Source organism: Petaurus breviceps, unplaced genomic scaffold (assembly GCF_028583685.1).
Source record: "Petaurus breviceps papuanus isolate PSGF00001 unplaced genomic scaffold, PetGlider_PUasm1.0 38, whole genome shotgun sequence".
Taxonomy (NCBI): domain Eukaryota; kingdom Metazoa; phylum Chordata; class Mammalia; order Diprotodontia; family Petauridae; genus Petaurus; species Petaurus breviceps.
The window spans coordinates 7,426,451-7,446,845 of NW_027186304.1; the positions used below are offsets into that span (position 1 = coordinate 7,426,451).

At 37.2% G+C, this 20,395-nt stretch overlaps 1 protein-coding gene across 1 annotated transcript in view; it reads right to left on the reverse strand.

Annotated features, from left to right (window-relative positions):
- The window catches only part of DOK6 (docking protein 6), a 515,077-nt gene that overhangs the window by 291,660 nt on the left and 203,022 nt on the right, over window positions 1–20,395 (reverse strand). Inside the window, exon 4 of the mRNA XM_069099566.1 lies at window positions 2,618–2,737. Coding sequence (XP_068955667.1) covers window positions 2,618–2,737 — 120 coding nt within the window. The remainder of the gene's footprint in view (window positions 1–2,617; window positions 2,738–20,395) is intronic.

A 20,395-nucleotide genomic window follows, 5' to 3' on the forward strand; every position in this document is an offset into this window, starting at 1 on the left:
ACTATGGGACAAGTAGGTCGTGAATGATAGTGAAGGTGATCACTATTATACCTCCATGTTTCTTTTGAATATTTTTACATGTATTTTCACGCTTACCAATGTAAAGAATTTATTAAGCATTTATTATGTGCTAAGTATTCTCCTAAGTGCTTTGGACATAAAGAAAGTCAAAATATGGTCCTTTTCCCTCAAGGAGTTCATATTTTAATGGAAGAAACAATTTATAAACAACATATACATTCATATGCAAATATATAAACATATTTATATTATAAATATTTGTATGACATGCAAATATTTTATGAGGTAGATATAATATATAAATCAGTTTCTAGATCTGTTCATTTATGTTTTGTATATTTATATTTTCATACACCCAGAACTAGATGCCTATATACCAGACTTTTTTGGTCATCCTCTGGTATTGCCTTGTTTCATTGTGCTCCCAACTTCTGCCTCTGCTGGTTCCTCTCCACTATTACTATTTCCAGGCAAGAGTTCTCTTTCACCATGGTTGAACACTGTATTGGGGTCAGATTGACTTCATACTGCCCACACTTCATCTCTGACCTCTGTCAATGCCCAAGTGAACTCCATTGTAACCCCTGCTTTTATCAGTCCTGTTTTTTTTTTTTTAGTAGTAAGTCCATTTTCCATCTTCTTTGGGAAGCCAGTCCTGGATCCCTAGTTGTTAATGCTCTTTTTGTTCTCAAATTATCACATATATGCTTATCTTTTACATATTATAATTTCCTACTGAATGTAGTAAACTCATTGAAGACAGGTATTTTTTATGATTTTTTGGTAGTTCCAAAACTTAGCATTGTGCCATACTCATCGTTCAATAGCAACTCTATTGTCTCAGTACTCAGGAAAATTAGACTCAAATTCTGCTTTTGATGTGTACTACCTGAAAGACTTTGGACAAATCATTTAACTTGCCTAGAAACTGTTTTCCTTATCAGTAAAATAAGAGAATGAGACTAGACCTCTGAGATCCCATTGAACTCTAGATCCATGATTTATGATAAATGTAGGTGGTCCTTAATAAATTCAGGATTGGACTTAATATTTGTTACTTGACACAAACTTTAGGCCATGCTGATGAACTGAAGCTTCAATTATATCAGCCACTTTCTGAATAAACTGAGGGAATCAAAGAATTTGGGTCTGGAAGAGACCTTATAGGTCATGTTATTCAATTCTCTCATTTTATAGGAGAGGAATTGTGGCATGACAGAAAGACAACTGGCCTCAGAGTCAAAATTCAGTTCAATCTCTTCTTCTGACATATACTACCTATGTGACATATACCACCTACATGACATATACCACCTATGTGACCTATACCGCATATGTGACCTATACCGCCTATGTGACATATACTACCTATGTGACCCTTAGCCTCCCAGTGTCCCAGGGAATACTAAGACTATAAGTTACAGAGGAGGTATGGATCTTCATTTTTTTTCTCACAAATTCCTTACACAAATTAAATCATAGGTCCAGTTAGAAAAGTTAGAGAAACATACACACAGAAAGAGGAAGCTAACTGTTGAAGATCACATAGGTGGTAGTGGTAGATCTATGAGTTAACTGTGGCACATCACTTCATCACACTTCTTATTGTGATGGCATTATTTTTGTGAATTTTATAAGATGATTGGGCTGGGTCAGGAGACCTAGGTTCTAATCTGTAGATAGTTAACCATGTGACTTTGGGCAACTCATGTAACTGATAGAAATTCTTGATTGGTTCATGTACAAAATGAGCTGATGGACAAGCCCTGATTGTGTTTGGAGTCAAAGAGCTTGGGTTGGAATCTTGACTCTGATATGTTTACTACCTATATTACTTTTTAGTAAACTACTCAGCCTTCTTGGCCCAAATTTTCAATAAAATGAGGGGATTGTTTTTTTTTTTTTATTTAAAGCAATTGGGGTTAAGTAACTTGCTCAAGGTTACATGCCAGTTATTTCTGGGTGTGGTGCTAAGTATCTGAGCCCAGATTTGATCCCCAGGTTATCCTGACACTCGGGCCGGTGCTCTTACTTGCTGAGCCACCTGGCCACCCCTAAGCAATTGGGGTTAAGTAATTTGCTGAAGGTTACACAGCCAGGTGTTTCTGGGTGGGTGCTAAGTGTCTGAGCCCGGATTTGATACCCAGGTCATCCCAACACTGGGGCTGGTGCTCTTACTTGCTACCTGGCCACCCCAAGGAGATTGGTTTTGATCAGAGATTCCTAACCTTTTAAATAAATTAACTTCTTTGGCAGTCTGGAAAAGCTCATGAACCCCTTCTTTAAATAATATTTTAAATGCATAAAAAAATAAATTATGTAATAACATAAAATGTAATTTTATGTAATAATATAAATGTATTTATATTAACATAATACTATAAATACATTTTACTCATCTAACATAAAATTGTGTTCCTTTGTACATATAATTAACAAAATATTTTAAAATAGTTTTAAAGAAAAACTTTAAAGACCCCAGATTAAAACCCGTATACTAATCCCATATCTCACTAGATGATTGCTCAGACACCTCCAGGTCAAAGCTTTTACCATGATGGTTTAGTATAATAATATCAGACATGTGACAACATACCATTTTGCTCCCTCTGCACTCCTGCAGCCAACAGATCAGGTTCCCCAAGGCTTATGTCATTCAATCTGGTTCCTAGACACTCCATGCAAAGATGCTTGCACCATTCCTCGGCCTCCAGCTCTGCAAATAATAAGTAATGACCATGATACACAACTTTGTACAAAGGAATCAAGAAATAATCACTAGTGATATAAAAGATGAAGCACTAGACCTACAGTCAAGAAGACCTGAGTTCAAATCTTACCTGAGACACTTGATGTTTGAGTGATTCTAGAAGTCATTTGACCTCCCTAAGCCTCAGTTTCCCAAACTATAAAAATAACAAAAATAATAGCTCCTACCTCACCAGGTTGTTATAAGGATCAAATGGGATGATACAGGTAAAATGCTTTATAAACCTTATATGGATTTATAAATGCTAGCTACTGTGGCTGTTGTTACAAGTTCTGTGGATAAATTTGAATTCTGTACCCCTATTTACAATAAGACAACCAAAAAACAGTAAAAACACAATTACTAACAGTATCTATTTTCTGTTATTGCTCAGATAATTTTAAAATAATTGTCTCAGACATAATGATACTTAATGTTTTGCATGAGGGAAATTTTAGGCAAGTCTCATTGATTATAAAAATGAATAGAACTGAAGCAATTGTATAATAATGCAACTTAAACATTCTTACAATTATAAAATAGCAATTGTCCAATGACTCCCAATTTCTTGATCTCATATTTTTGAGGTTTTCCCCACTAGTATATACTTGTCTCACACAATTTTTCTGCACATGAATGTGATGAAATAGTCTGAACAGTCATTGAACTCCTATAGAAATACATATTTTCATAAGGACAATCACAATGAATTTAAGCTTACTGAAGGCATTTGGTTCACTCATATTTTTCTTTCCTATAGGAGGTGTTATGCTCAACTGCTCTCCATCTAAAAAAATAGAAATGGGTCAAAGGAGCAGTGAATTAGATCTTCTCTCTATTCTTCTGGTATTTGGGAAAAAAAAAACCCAGTTTATTTAGGCTTATAAAAACAACTCTAGATTCTCCAGTGATTAGCTACATAGCCCTGGGCTAGTCACTAAGTCTTAGGTTCCTATTTTCAAAATGGAAAAAAAAATAAGTCAGAGGTGCCAAATTCACACACAGTGACAGCATAAGAAATGGGTTTTGGGATCAGCAGAGACAGTAGCCCCAGAAATTATAAGAGCTCTCAGTCTATCTTTCACACCAGGAAGCACTGAAAACTTACAAACTTCTAGAACTAACTCTGAAAACAATAGAATGAAAAAAGGCTGAAACTTGGGACAGTGACCCCTGTACTCTACTCCAGGAAGAGAGACCAAGATTAAGATAAAGGTAAAAGTCAAGAAACAGTTTGAGATTAATCAAATAAAAAAAAAATCCTGACCATAAAAAGTTACTATAGTGACAGGGAAGATCAAGACACAAACTCAGAAGAAGACAACAATGTGAACACAGTTATAGCAAAAACTCAAAGAAAAATTAAACTTGGACACAAACCCAACAAGATTCCTGGAAGAACTAAAGGAAAATATAAGAGGAGTAGAGGAAAAAAAATAGAAAAAGAAATGAGAGTGATGTGAGGAAATTATGAAAAGAATTAACAGTTTGGTAAAAGAGGCACAAAAAATACTGAAGAAAACATCTTACTAGGTCAAAAGGCAAAAGAGGCAAAAAAATTCACAGAAGAAAAGAATTCCTTAAAAATCAGAATTGGCCAAATGGGAAAAAATGGTACAAAGCTCATTAATTTAATTCCTTAAAAAGCAGATTTGGGCAAGTGGAAGCTAGAAACTCCATGGAACATCAATAAACAATAAAAGAAAGTAAAGAATGAAAGAGAAGAAAATGTGAAATATTGGGGCAAACAACTGCCCTGGAAAATGGATTGAGAGATTTTTTTTTGCACTTTTATAAGATTTTGAAATCCAATTTTTTTTCTTCCTTCTGACATAGGTTATAAACCTACAATGATATAAACACATTCCACATTAGTCATGTTGTATTGTAAAAGAAGCATCAAAGCAAAAGGAAAAAAAAACATAAGAAAAAAACAGGTGAAAATAGTATGCTTCAATTTGCATTCAGACTCCATAGTTCTTTCTCTAGATGTGGATAGCATTTTCCATCATGAGTCTTTTCGAATTGTCTTTGTATATACTATGTCATTGTATTTCTGAGAAGAGCCAAGTCTCCCAAAGCTGATCATTGCACAATGTTGCTATTACTATGTACAACATTCTCCTGGTTCTGCTCACTGCAGTCAGCATCAGTTCATGTAAGTCTTTACATGTTTTTCTGAAATCCACCTGCTTATTACTTCTTATAATACAATACTATTCCATTGCATTGATGTACCACAACTTGGTCAGTCATTCCCCAGTTGATAGACATTTCCAATTTTTTGCTACCACAAAAAAGAGCTTCTATAAATATTTTTGTACATGTGGGTCCTTTTCCCTTTTTTATGATCCCTTTGGGATACAGATCTAGTAGTGGTATTGCTGGATGAAAGGGTATGCAAGATTGAGAGATATTTTTATAATTATTAGACTACCTGAAAGCCATGATGAAAAAAGAGGTCTTAGATATCATATTTCAAGAAATTATAAAGGAAAATGGCCATATCTTAGAAAAAGAATAAAATAAAAATTAAAAATATCCACTGATCACCTCCTGAAATTAATAAAAGAACTGAAAATTCCCTGGAATTTTAGAGTCAAATTCCAGAACTGCCAGGTCAAGGAAACATATTGCAAACAGCCAGAAAGAAACCATCCTGGAGCCATAATCAAAATGACAAATGATTTAATAGATACCATGTTATAGGAGTGGAAAGCTTAGAAAATGACATTCTGGGAGGCAATAGGGCTAGGATTGCAACCCAGAATGCCCTACCCAACAAAATCAGAATAAAGGGATATTTAATGAAATAGAGATCATTCAAACATTCCTGATGAAAAGATCAGAGATCAATAAAAAAATTGACATTCAAATAAAAAAAAACCTCAAGAGCAGCATAAACAGGTAAACATGAAAAAGTAATTATAAGGTATTCAATAAGTTTAAACTGTTTACATTCCTACTTGGGAAAACTTTAGCATTATTAGGGCAGTTGGAAGAAGTCTACATAAACAGAGGGCATGGATATAAGTCAATTATGTTGGGATAATCTCCAAAAAATGTGAAGGATTGGGAAAGTGTTGTACTGGGAGATGGTGGAAGAGAAAGGAAGAATGGGAATATTTCTCTTCCATAATAGAGGCATTCAAGGAATATAATTTATAGTGAAGGGTTAAATGGGGGGTGGTGGAGAATGGCAGGCAAAGCTTCAACCTCAATCTCATTGGAATTGAGGGAGTAACACACACAGTCAGTTGGGTATAGGAATCTATCTTACTGAACAGGGAGGTAGGAAAGGAAAAGAGATAAAAGAGGGAAGCTTAAGAGAGGCAGTGGGCAGAAGCAAAACAGATGTTTGAGGAGGGTCAGTGTAAAAGAAAGAAAGATAAACAGAAAAAAATAGGATGGAGGGAAATATGCAGTTAATAATCATAAATGTGAATGGGATGAACTTATTCATAAAACAGAAGCAGATAGTAGAATAGATTAGTAAATAGAATCCAATCATATCTTGTTTATAAGAAACACACTTTATCACCACTACTATTCCACAGTGTATTAGAAATGCTAGCTAAAGTAATGAGAAAAAAATGAAACTGAAGAAATAAAAGTATACAATGTGGAAAGAATTCTATAGTTCTTTGCAGATGATATAATGGCACACTTAGAGGACCCTAGAGAATCAATTAATAAATTGTTGAAACAATTAACTACTTTAGCAAAGTTGCAGGATATAAAATAGCTCCGCATAATTCATCAGTATTTCTATATATTATCAACAAAGTCTAGCAAGAAGAGAGAGAAAAAAATGACATTTAAAAAACTGTAGACAATATCAAAACCTTGGGAGCCTATCTGCCAGGGCAAACCCTACAAAACACTTTTCAGACAAATAAAGATTTATCTAAATAACTAGAGAAATATTAATTGCTCATTGATAGACTGAGCTAATATAACAAAAAATGACAAGCATACTTAAATGAATTTACTTATTCAGTGCCACAATAATCAGGCTACCAAAGAGTTATTTTAAAGAACTAGAAAATATCAAGGAAAAAAATGTAAAAAAATGAAGGAAGGTGGCCTAGTACTATCAGATTTCAAACTCACTTGAAGAGTGGTGTAATGGCAAGCACTGAAATAATTCAAACCTTCTTTCAGCTATTGAATCAACACCTTGCTTCAGTCTGTTAAGAAACAGAATGTGTGAACTCCACAACTTGTGAACTCCTGGGAAGGAGCTCATGACTATATAAGGAGAGTCCCAGGGCTAGAGACAGCAGGAGCTGAAAAGAGGACTCTTGTGGTGGCAAAGTCAAGGAGAATACTTGTGGTATCCCAGCACTCTCTTTTTCTGCTCTATCTGTATTGATGTTTGTTTGTGATACTTTGTACAGAAGCCCTGGGACCTTACTGGAAGCCCTGTAAGAGGATTTTCTGGTTGTATGTGTACAGAAATCCTGGAGGAGGGTTTTGGAGGCCCTGGGACTTTACTGATGATTTCTGCTGACCTCATGGACCTTGTTTGTGGGTCTGTGTTGATTTCACAGGCAGATAATGAATTGATGATGGTGCCAGCAACGTGCATGAATAATATTGTGGCTCTGTTAAGCTTTGTCTTCCCAGAAACAGGAACTGTGAAGGACTTGAGGTGAACTGGACACTGTGAGCTTCAATATGCTATGGGAACTGGATGAAGAAATGGACAAAAAGCTGGACAAGGAACTGGAAGCTGCCTGCCTTTGAATCAAGTTGAGAGTTGGAGCTGGGACCATGGAAGAGGAAGCATGGAAGTCGAGAGCCAGCCTTGAGTCAAACTGAAAGAAGACTTTACTTGGATATTGTGTACTGACTGAGAAGATTGTGATTTACTGTGACCTAGGGGTGGATGATCTGTGTATTTTCCACTACCCCTTAAGAGGTTACTGAGTAGTGACTGATGACTGAGTAGTGATTGATGATTGAATAGTGACGGATGACTGAGTAATGACTGATTTGTAACTTATTGTGCTCCATGAGTGGAGAACTTTGACTATTGTATTTTGTGACCTGGATGATTGAATGATTGAGTTACTAAATGATATTACTTTGTTGAAAACTATTGTGACCACTTTAGTGAAAACTATGTGGCCATTTTAGTGATGTCATTGTGAATGCTGTATTTTGATTTTCTGTGGTAAGTTGTAAAACTGTGAATGCTGTGCCTTGATTCTCTGTGAATGTTTTACTCTGATTTGTTATTGAATAGAGTGTTCACTATACTATGTAATCAGAACCTTGAAAGCTATTCACAGCAGCAGTCCTCTGGAAAGCTGTTCTTGCATGGCTTTACAAGTGGTAATCATAAAATCTATGTGGTACTGGATAAGAAATAGTAGAACAATGGAATTAATAAAGTACACAGTACAAGTACACAGAGTGGCAAATAATCATAATAACCTATTGTTATCTAAACCCACAGATTCTAGTTTTGGGGGCAAGAACTCATTATTTGACAAAAATTGTTGGGAAAAATATAAAACTATTTGGCAGAAACCAGGCAGAGACCAACTTCTTATACTGTATAGCAAGATAAGGTCAAGATATGTACGTGGTAAATATTATAAGCACACCAGGGGAGCATGGAATATTTTTTCCTGTCAGTTCTATGGATAAGAGAACTATGAATTCACAAAAATTAAAATGGATAATTTTGATTACAACACATTAAAAAGGTTTTGCAGAAACAATATAAATGCAGCCAAAATTAGAAGGAAAGGAGGAAAAGATTTTCAGAGCCAGTCTCTCTGATAGAGGTATAATTTTTAAAATATGCAGGGAACTGAGTAAAATTTATAAAAATAAGAGCCACTGCCCAATTGATAAATGGTCAAAATTTATTAGCAGGAAGTTTTCAGAAGAAACCCAAGCTATCTATAGTTTATTAATTAGGGAACTACAAATTCAAGTAACTCTGGGGTACCACCTAACTTATCACTTTGGTTATTATGATAGAAAAGAAAAATGACAAATGCTATATTTGGCAGGATGTGGAAAAAATAGGGACAATCATGTACTGTTGATAGGGTTATTAATTGGACCAACCATTCTGGAGAACAATGTGGAATTATGCTCAAAGGTTATAAAACTGTGTATTACCTTTTCCCCAGAAGTATCACTACTTGATTTGTATCCCAAAGAGATCAAAGAAAAGGGGAAAAAACCTATTTATACAAAAATATTTGTAGCAGATCTTTTTCTGATGGTAAAGAACTAGTGATTGAGAGGATACCCATCAATTGGGGAATGACTGAACAAGTTGCATTATACCATTTCTATGGAATGCTATTATGTTATAAGAAATGACAAGTAGGATGGTTTCAGAAAAGCTTGGGAAGGCTTCTTTGAACTGGTGCAAAGTGATTTGAACAGAACCAGGAGCAATATTGTAATGATGATCAACTATGAAAGATTTGGCTACTCTGATCAATATAATGAAAGACTCATGGGGAAAAATGTTATCTTCCTCCGGAGAGAGAAATGATGAACTCTGAGTACAGATTTAAGTATATTATTTTACTTTTTAAAAACACAGTGTAGGGACGGCCAGGTAGCACAGCGAGTAACAGCACCAGCTCCAGTGTCGAGATGACCTGGGGATCAAATCTGGGCTCAGACACTTATCACCCACCCAGAAACACCTGGCCATGTAACCTTGAGCAAGTTACTTAAACCCGATTGCTTTAAAAAAAAACACAACACAGCGTAAAGCAAAGCACAAGCAGCACTCCAGAGGACTACTGCTGTGAATAGCTTTAAGATTCTCATCACATATGGGCGGCCAGGTGGCTCAGCGAGTAAGAGCACCGGTTCCAGTGTTGGGACGACCTGGAGATCGAATCCCGGGCTCAGACACTCAGCACCACACCCAGAAATAACTGGCCGTGTAACCTTGAGCAAGTTACTTAACCCCAATTGCTTAAAAAAAAAAAGATTCTCACCACATAGTACAGTGAACTCTATGTTTATTCAGCAATAAACTAACACAAAAACATTCACAGAAACCAATGTACAGCATTCACAATGTTATAACATAACAATTTATCACTAATGTGGCCACATAGTTTTAAACAAAAGATATCATTCAATAAGTCTTTAACTCAGTCATCCTTAAGGAGCAATCTTCCTTAAGTGACCCAAAGTACAAAGGTCATCCCTAGGTCACATTGTCTTAATCTCTCAGTCAAGAAGATCTTCTTGATTGGAGATTAGTTTCCAATCATCCTTAAGAGGTGTAAGGTACAGAGTACAAAGTTCTCCCACCCCTAGGCCATAGTAAATCATGATCTTCTCAGTCAGCATTAAGTACTCAAGGAGCAGTCTTTTCATCTTGACTTGAGGCTGGCTCCCAGATTCCACAGTTCCTTTTCCATGGTCCCAGCTTTTGCCTGAATTTACCCAGCTGTCACCTGGATGTTCATGTAGGCAGCTCTTGGCTCCTCATCCAGCTCTTTGTCCAGTTCCATACTGAAGTTCACAGTGTCCAGTCCACCTCTAGCCCTTTGCAGTTTCTGTTTCTGGGAAAACAGAACTTAACAGAGCCAAAACAATATTCATACACATTGCCAGCACCATCATCAATTCACTATCTGCCTGTGAAATTAACACAGACCCACAAACAAGGTCTGAGAACTCAAGGCAAATTGTCAGTACAGTCCCAGGACCTCCAAAACTTTCCTCCAGGACTTCTGTAAACAGACAACCAGAAAATCCTTTCAGGGTTTCCAGTAATGTCCCAAGGCTTCTGTATTAAGTATTATTAACACAGACGGAGCAGACAAACAGAGTTCTGGGATACCACAAGTTTTCTTCTTCTCAGCTCTGCCACCACAAGTGTTCCCTTCTCAGCTCTGTTCTCTCCCAGCTTGTGCTCCCCCTTTTTATCTGGTCATTAGCTCCTCCCTTTCTATCCACTTCTTATGTCCTTCCTGTTCCTGTCTTTGGCAGACCCCTCCCACTGTGGGTTTTACAAGTTCTGTTTCTTAACAAGACTTGATATAATCATGGGCAAGGCTGAAAAGAAACTTGAACTGAAACAAGTTGCTAAATAATTAAATTGCTGAAAAAAGGTTCTAAGTACTTCTTTGTTTGCCATTACACATGGTTAATATGGAAATATATTTTACATGATTTTACTTGTAATTGATGCTATATTGCTTGCCTTCTCAAAGACTGGCTGAATGATGGGAGGGAGAGAGAAAACTCAGAATTCTATTTTTAAAAGAATGTTTAAAATAAATATGTAATATATTAAAAAAAAGATTATACGTGTTATATATGAGTTAACTGACATGAGGAACAAGTTTCCATACTGGGAATTGTAGAGACCACTGTTTCCTGTAAAATGTAAAAATCTTAAAATTATCTGTATATCTGAGAAATCAAGGTATCACCACAGATGCTCTAATGAATTCATCAATAAGAGGGGAATTCTAACAAGTTCTGGATGGGATATCAAAACACTTTCCTGTACAAAAAACATTCTTTTTTATTTAACCAGTTAATAAAAATTACTATTTCTTTGCTTAACATACTAAGACTCTTAAGATTCATATATACGTGTATGTATATATGAATGTATATATGGATTTACAAAGATTTTAAGAAAAGACCACTTGTTAATTACCAACTTTCCCCCAGGAACTCACACATTACTTATTTTCTCAGCCCTTCAGTGGATATAGTTATTGAAACTTTATCGCTTTGGAGTTCTGAATTATACTTTAGAAGAGCTTTCCCTGTTTCTCTTTAAAGTATGAAACCAGATATAGAGATGGCTTTTTTTAGATTTATTTGAAGAAAGGAGGAAAATTTTAAATCAGAAGGTGCTTTGCATAGTAGACTGCATCAATGAAGGAAGCTTCAGAGGGAGGCGTTATAAAATCTGAGATATATGAAATCCTAAATTTTTCTTAAGTTCCCTGAAATTCAATGATGCAATTAAGCATTACTCATCCTGCCTGGCATATCTAATACCAGCTCCTAATACAAGGTTAGTGCAGGGCAAGGGAAAGACTTATGCATCTGGAGTTAGAGGCCTTGGGTTTGGATTTCTATTTGTGTGACTATGGGGGTTTCTTTTAACCAGTTGAATTCAATCTTCTCCTCTATAAATGAAAGGGGTAGAATTAAATGACCTCTGAGCTACTTTTTATCCCCAAATTTATGATTTCATCAATGGTGTAGTCCTTAGTTTATAATCTGAACATAGTTTTCTATAACTGGTCAAAGATTAGATATGTTTAGATAATGTAACTGTAGCAGCAAGCACCCCAAGCGTCCTCAGGGTGGCTGCCCATACAGGTTCTTGGATCTGCTTTGTTAAAGGAAAGCAACTCAAAATGGGTTAACAAGCTTACTTTAATCAGTCAGACATATATCGTTTACCTTGTTCAGGGGAAAAAGGTCAGCACCCCAAACTTCACAATATACAGACAGAATTATCAAGACATTAACAGATCAAGTAGACAGCTTTCCAAACTGTCCAACCATTACATCCATACCCAGTCAACATCTGGGTTTCCACATCTGGGTTTTTCAAAGCCAGGGGACTCTCAACAATGGCTTCCCAGAATCCAGATCAAATCACAGAACACTTCTCAAAGTGAGCCCCAAAACAAAGCCTCACATCAGGGCTTATATAGCCTTCTCCTGGCTCAGAGAATATAACAACCTTATTGACTCACTGGCCAATTGTATCAGCAATGCCATATTCACAATGCCTATAGAGATTACAAATATGCTGATATAATTATCCATTACAAAATACATCATGTTTGCCATATGAGGAAATAAACTAGAAAATTTATTAAGATACCAAAAGACTGAGTCCCAAAACCAGAAAGTGAAAGCCATCAGAGTAGTTATGATATTGGCACAGGTAGACAAAGTAGAAAGCACCCACATTTTCAAGCCTTTAAAACAGAACAGGCTACCTCAGGCAAAGGTCCTCCTCTCCCCACACACAGCAACCACCCAGCGTCCTGGAAGCGCGCTCCCAGCAGCTCCGGCCCCTGGCAGTCCTCAGCAGGAGTCCTTAGCAGAAAGTCCTTAGCAGTCCTAACTCAAAAAGGACTTCGCGCTGCCACTGCCTCTGCTGCTGCCGCCGTCACCACCACCGCCAGCCACCGCAGGAACGCTAGCTTGGCTTCTGCTTCCTCTTGCTCCGCCCCTTCCTGCTACATCAGCAAGTCCAACGGGGCATGGAAGATCTTTAAATCCCATAACCCTTACACCAATCAAGAAGTATCTGCTGAAAAACAAGCCTCCCACCCCAGGCTTCAGGTGCACATTAGCCTAGGGGCAGGGAAGATCTTTAAAATTTACATTCTTATTACAGTAACAAAGTATCTATTGGCAAACAAACAATCAAAACAACATTTAAGGGACTTGGAGAAGAAAAAAAAATTAAAGACAAATGTAGAAGTTGGTACCACAACCAACCAGAACCAAAACCAAAACAAGAAGCCAAAACCATAATCCAAAATGAAATTACATAAATTTAGGAAGTAATGAGGGCTTAAGTTTCCCAGCAACAACCCCCATCTACACTGGCAGTGTTCTTCTCTGAAGGAGAACAAAAGAACAAAGCTTATGTGGGTTTCCATATAGGTAGAATGTGAATTGAGTATGGGTGAAGTTTGATTGGATAAATCAGTCCCACCCTTTTAAATCAAGAGATTCAGAATTGGCATCAGCTGGTAAACCATTCATGGAATATGACTCAACACCAGAATCATCCAATGTTGAAGTTAGAAAGGATCTAATCAGTCAATCAGTCAATAAGCATTTTTTAAGCACCTACTAGAGATCATCTACTGTACCCTTCTTATTTTTACAGATGTTGAAAATGAAACCAGAGATGAAACGACTTGTTCCAGGTCTTTTCTAAAACATCAGGCCAAACAACCTTAGTTGGCCTTATTTAGCAATTTACCCTCATTTGTGTCACTGAATTCTCCTCTAACTAATCAAAGAATATAACAAAAACACTCAGTTTTTCCCTCTAGACAAATGTCTATTAAACCAGTCAAAAAGAAATAAAAGAGAAAAAAAAAACACAGGTGGGAGGAAAGGGAGAAAGGTGGAATCAAAGAGATGTGCTGGCAATGAAACTTCTTTTGTGTCCCCAGGCATACCTCAAGAACATCTCTATTGTTTATCCCAAAGAGTTGTAAGGCAATTTATAGCAGAGAAACACACTTAAAAATTTTGGGGGGTGTGTGTGTATGTGTTGGTGTGTGTATGTGTTTTGGCCTTACAAAGACTATATTTTTTTCCTCATCACACTGACTCATTGCTTTCAGATGGTGTTACCCATGATGGAAAAAGCATGGTCACACAATATCTTAGCTATAGAGCTAGAAGAGATGCTAGAAATCAATTAATCTAACCCTCCCCATTTCATGTAAGGGAAACTTGATCCAGAGAATTAAGTGACCAGCACAATGTCACACAAGTAATAAGTGGCATAACCAGAATTTAAATTCAGATCCTATTAATTTTATTACCATAACATCTGTTGTATATTTTTCCTTCTCTGCTTTGACACTTCTACCACTCTGGTGCATCATTATACCTCATTATTATCTCATTACTATTTTACAATAACTTGCTGGTGGGTCTGCCTGCCTCCCTCAAGTTTCTCCCTGCTTCATTCCATCCTCCACTCAGATACCAAAGTGATCTTCCACAAGTCTGACAATATCAAACCCCACCCCATCATCAACTCAACAAAGGTGTCTTTATTACCTCCAAGAGCAAATATAAAATCATCTATCCTCTATAACCTGGCTCCCCTCTTTCCTTTCTAGTCTTCTTATACTCTACTCATTCCCATGTACTCTGTGATCCAGAGACACAGGGGTTTTCTCACTGTTCTTCCCATAAGGATTTTCTCTCTCAACTCAGTGCTTTTCACTGGATGTCTGTAATGCCTTACCCCTACCTCCTGGCATCTCTGGTTTCCTTCAAGTCTAAACTAAACCCCATCTCCTTCAAGAAGCGTTTCCTGCTATTTGAGAGGGGAGGGGTAATGCTAGTACCTTCCTTTGAAAGTACATATAATTTATCCTGCATAGTATGTATCCTGTACATTCACAGTTGTTTCCATGTTGTCTTCCTTGTTAGAATGTGAGCTCCTTGAAGGCAGAGCCCGAGGTTTTTACTTTCTTTGCGTGCTCAGAGCTTAGCGCCCTGCTTGGTGCAAAAGCCGTGCTTAATAAATGTTTGGTAACTAACGTGATTCCAACTTCAGTGCTAACTAATCTAACTCAATCCGTGACCCCCTAGACTCGTTTTCCACCTCTGTCCCAGTGACCTTCTCACATGGGTAATATCTTTGCATTTACGTCCTTCTCCTATAATTACTGAGTTCCTCTCCCAGAGCCTGCATTGGAGGAAGCATAGATATCAACCATAGCCCCTTCAAAATCGGCTCAGGCCCTGCCCCAGTAGACTTGCCCGCCCCCAATCCTTTAGCTTCCTTTTATGCCTTGTCTTCTGCTGCTGGAATCTAAGATGCTTGAGGAGAGAGGTTGCTTTCTTTTTGTTTGTATTTCCAATGCTTGGCACATAAAAAAACATGCAAGAAATGTTTTAAATGTCTGTCTTCCCAGCGTTCCATGCTGCCTGCTATTCTGGTCTACACAACTTTGCTATGTCATCTTTTCTTTTTCCTTTACTGTGAGTCATACTCACTTCACTCAGGAATGTTTCTCATTCACTTCCCCCACTCTCATTTCCTCTTGCTCTATCATCTTTCCTATTTATTGCCAATTCCCTACTATCTCAGCCCAATATCCTTCACAACAGGACTCCACCTCAGTAGCCTAGGATCCCTCATTTGCTACCTAGATGTTTGGATTTCTCCATCAGCCCCTTCCTCTCCCACCTCCCCTGACTCTCCCTGCCAGTTGCCTTCCCCAACTCCTTTTCAGCTACCTTTAGTGTGCTGTCTTCCTCCGTTAGATTACAAGCTCCTTGAGGACAAGGACTACCTTTATCTTTCATACTTCTAAGAAGTTGACACAATGCCTAGAACATAGTAGATGCTTAGTAAATGCTTATTGACTGAATTTATGTGCCTTTATATGCATACATTTTAATATGTGTATATTTTGATGTTTTAAGATATGTATGTTTTAAACTATGTGTGCTGCCTTTAATTTTTTTTTCTTCAAGATGAAGCACACAATACATCATAAATCAACAGAGAAATAAATTTACAGGTAGCAGCTGTGCTATGGATGAACATTGGGACTTGTAGGCCTGGCAGCAAATTTATTTGACTCATTAGGTACCACTGGCATGGGCATACTTGCAGCATCTTTTTGGCTAAAAGAACTTAAAACTACTGACATCAGCTGGCAGGTAACAAGAAACTTTGTCTTCCACAGGACACCTCAGTGAGCTTAGGTCAGCATGTGGAGAAGTTTATCTAAGGACTTACTGCCCAGAAAATACAAGGGACAATTGCTCTTTCTGTACACATGTGGATAAATTTTCATTTTTTTTTCTACTTATCACAATTGGACTATATAATATGGATTATTTTCTCTCCTTGTTCAGTTCTTCAAAGGAGATAATTTCAACTTTTGCCTTGACCTTTTAAAATCCATGTGAAAAATTTATTGAAATGTTCTTTTGAATTGAGAAGTAAGGACTTTCTAAAGGATCAATTCACTCCAAACCTGTGTGTTCATTTCCTCCTGTAAATAGACATGCTGCTCTGCCATAAGAAATGGGTTTGATTATTAAGTAGGAGAGACATAGTTGCCATTAATTTTTCCTTTTTGTCAAAGACATGTACTACTTTTGGAAGAAGGGGGGGGTGTGGAAATCTACTTGTAGAAACGAATCATCCCAGAGACCATATTTTCTGAACTAAAAAAGCAAGATGTATAGTCCAAGAAAGGATACTGTTAGGAAAGTGTTGTCAAAATAAACTTTCTTTTAAAATTGGGATGCGCATTTTCTGAGCTCATGATCTACCTCCTGAAAGAGGTACACATAACAGTTCTGTATGATTCTGAACATCAACAGTCCTTTTCTCAGAAGACCTAGATGGTGTGATTCAAAGAGCTATCTCACTGTTAACCTGAGTCTTGAATATACGTGCCTGTGTAAAGACAAGTTTGTGGTTCAAACACACTGGGAGTTAGAGATAGTGATAAAGTCTGTTTGAGTTTTCCTTCTTGGCAAAGTAGAGAGCAATCATTTCCAGCCACATGGGCACTCCTGCAGTAACTATCCAATTCCACAGGTCTCTTGCTGCCCTAAGGGAGCCATCTGTTTCTCCTACTGTGGACAAACTCTACAGCAGAGGTTTAACATAAATCAGATACGATGGAATGAGATATGTGATTGTCTTCTGACCAGTATATAGAGTCCTAAAAGCTTTTCTAACACTGCTTAGAGATCAAAGTAATGTTTTTAATAGAAAAAAAATTGAGGAACATGAATATTTAAACCTTACATATACAGAAATATTTCCCTGGTAAGGACTTTATGAAGTTAATTTTTCATTGCAATTCTTTTTTTTTTTTTTTTTGCTTTCTGGAGGGGGGAAAGTAGGGCAATTGGGGTTGTGACTTGCCCAAGTCACATGGCTAGTTTTTTGTGTTAAGTGACTAAGGCTGGATTTGAACTCAGGTTCTCCTTATTCCAGGGCCAGTACTCTATTCCCTGCCCCACCTAACCACCTCCCCCCCCCCCCCATTGCAATTCTTTAATGTGTTGGACTCACAAGTTAAAATGTCATTTAATTAACATGTTTACTCAAATAAAATATGTACTTAAATGTTTCCAATACAGATGCTCTGCATAGTTTTGTGGGGAGTGTACATACACACATACACACAAATGCATGTATATATGCATGAATGGAGAGAGAGGGAGAAAGTGAGAGGGGGGGAGAGAGAGCGAGAGAGAGACAGACAGAGACAGAGACAGAGAGAGCATTCTAAAAATATTCTTGTGTTGCTAAGTCCATACAGGTATTTCTTATAATTAACAAGTTGCATTACAAAAGTCATTGAAGTCGCTGTAAATTAGTCATTAAAATCTTAAAACATATTTTCTGATAGAAAACAATGGGTTCACAAATAGGCTGTAAAAATTAACCTGTTCAATAAGGCAACTGAAGCCAATTTCTGTTTTATCATTGAGTTGACCTCCTCCCACTTCTCTTACAATTTGCTGAATACTCTCCCCTTTTTTTTCTCTTCCAAATTTTTTAGTCTTGGAACCAAACCAATGTTTGTCAGTTGTTTTTATGGGAAAATGCACTGCGTGGCATTTGTTGAGAGGGGGATATAGGACCAACAGAATGCTTGTATCCCTTGCTGAAGATTTGGCTGATGCTGATCGTTCTGTTCGTGGTAAGAATTGGATACCAAAAGACTGAAAAAGGTCTAGCTTACATTTTAGGCATATTGATAACTGGCTGCTGAGGAGATAGCCTGAAGAGACTGAATCAATAAAATGAATATTGTCTCTTTTGGGGCCTCAGGAGGAACACTTTTCACACCAGCCTTGGCCTGGTTAGTAATTCCCATTTATAGGTATGGATAAGCTAGGTTTTTATAAGCTGAGGTGTATACGAATGGACAGGAAGTAGAGTGAATAAAGAAATAAAATGAATAGCAATCAGAACAGATGACATTAGTGTAAGAAAAGCCAATAAATATTTTTGAGACACTTTGGGAGTCTCAAACATTGTTGTATTAATCTCTCAATGTTTGCAAATCCAATCTCTTCTTTCTACTCAGATAGCCATCACTACATCCTCTTTCTCTTGGGATAATGCAGTAACCTCCTAATTCATTACCCTATTGCCTTTCTCTCTAATCCAATCTATCCTCCACATAGCCACCAAAGTAACCTAAACAAATGGTCAACCACATGACCCATTTGTTCTATAAACTCCAATGGCTCTCTATTACCTTTAGGACAAAATATAAATGCCATCATTTGACATTAAAAGCTCTTCAAAACCTTGCATCTGCCTATCTCGCCAATCCTTTTTTACATTATTCCCCTACATGAAGCCTTTAGTTCAACCACTGCAGGTTTATTTGAAGTTATCCCCTGTATTTATGGTACTCTTGATGTTCACTCTTTCTGGCAAAAGTCTTCTTTTAAAACTCTCTCTTTTAAAATCCTTGACTTTCATCAAGAAAACTCAAATACCGCCTCATCCATTGTGGTTTTCTCAAAAGCTCTAGATATGTTTAATTAATGGGGCCATTTCATGATTAACCTGAAACTCAGATAAAGGTGTTTCTGTAAACCCAGTTTGTGGCTGTAATATATTAAGGGTTAGAGACAGCAACAATATCTGTTTGGTTTTTCATTCTTGGCAAAGAAGAAAACAATCACTTTCCATCACGTTGTCATTCCTGTCATTTTTTTTTTCTATTGCTTTCCCCTACCAGCTGCTAGTGACTTCCATTCCAATGGCTCTTTCCATCTACTCTACATGTGTTTTATTACCAGCACCTGCAGTTTCTCTCATGAGAATGTAAGATCCTTGAAGATATTTATTATCCAAGAATGAATTTTAATAACTGTAAATACATATACAATATGAATTATATGTTATACATATTTATCTAAACAAATATATATGTATACACACATATATTTTGTTGTTCAGTTGTTTCCAGTTCATGATCCCATTTGCAGTTTTCTTGGCAAAGATAATGGATTAGTTTGCCACTTCCTTTTCCAGCTCATTTATAGATGAGGAAACTGAAGCAAATAGGGTTAAATGACTTTTCCAGGGTCACACAGCTAAAAATTGTCTGAGGACAGATCTGAACTCAGGAAGATGGGTCTTCAGGCATGGCACTCTCTTCACTGCACTACTTAGCTGTGTATATGCATATGTGTATATTCATGTATACATGTGCACGGAAATACAATCTATATATACATATATGCATACAAACACACACATACACATATGTGTGGTAATATATGCATGTATATGTATATGTATTGTGTTTGCATATGTATATACACACATGTATATATCATCACACACACCTATGTACATACACAAGCATACATTTTCTTCTTGTATTAATACTGGCCATAATGAATGAGTATGGGCAGCCTTTTTTGGAGGGACGGTTGTAAACTTTTGATTTCATCTGTGGGAGAAACTACCAGTATAACGATTTGCACCTCCATAGTTTGTCAATTCTCTTATAACGTATTATGTTCTTGGAGGTTCACCTGGGCCCACTGAGAAGTTAGGTGAGTGGAATCCAGGGGTGAGGAACCTGTGGTCTTGAAGCCACACGTGGCCCTCTAGGTCCTCAAGTGTGTCACCTGGACTGAATCCAAACTTCACAGAACAAGTCCCCTTATGAAAAGGATTTGTTCTATAAAAGTTGGACTCAGTCAAAGGCCACATACAAGGACTTACAAGGCCACATGTGGCCTTGAGGTGGCAAGTTCCCCACCCCTGGATTAGACCATGACCACATACCCACTATTTGACAGATGCATGACTTAAATATAGGTCCTGAGTTTCAGATAGATAAAACAAAATTTCTTTTTCATTTGTTCTAGAAT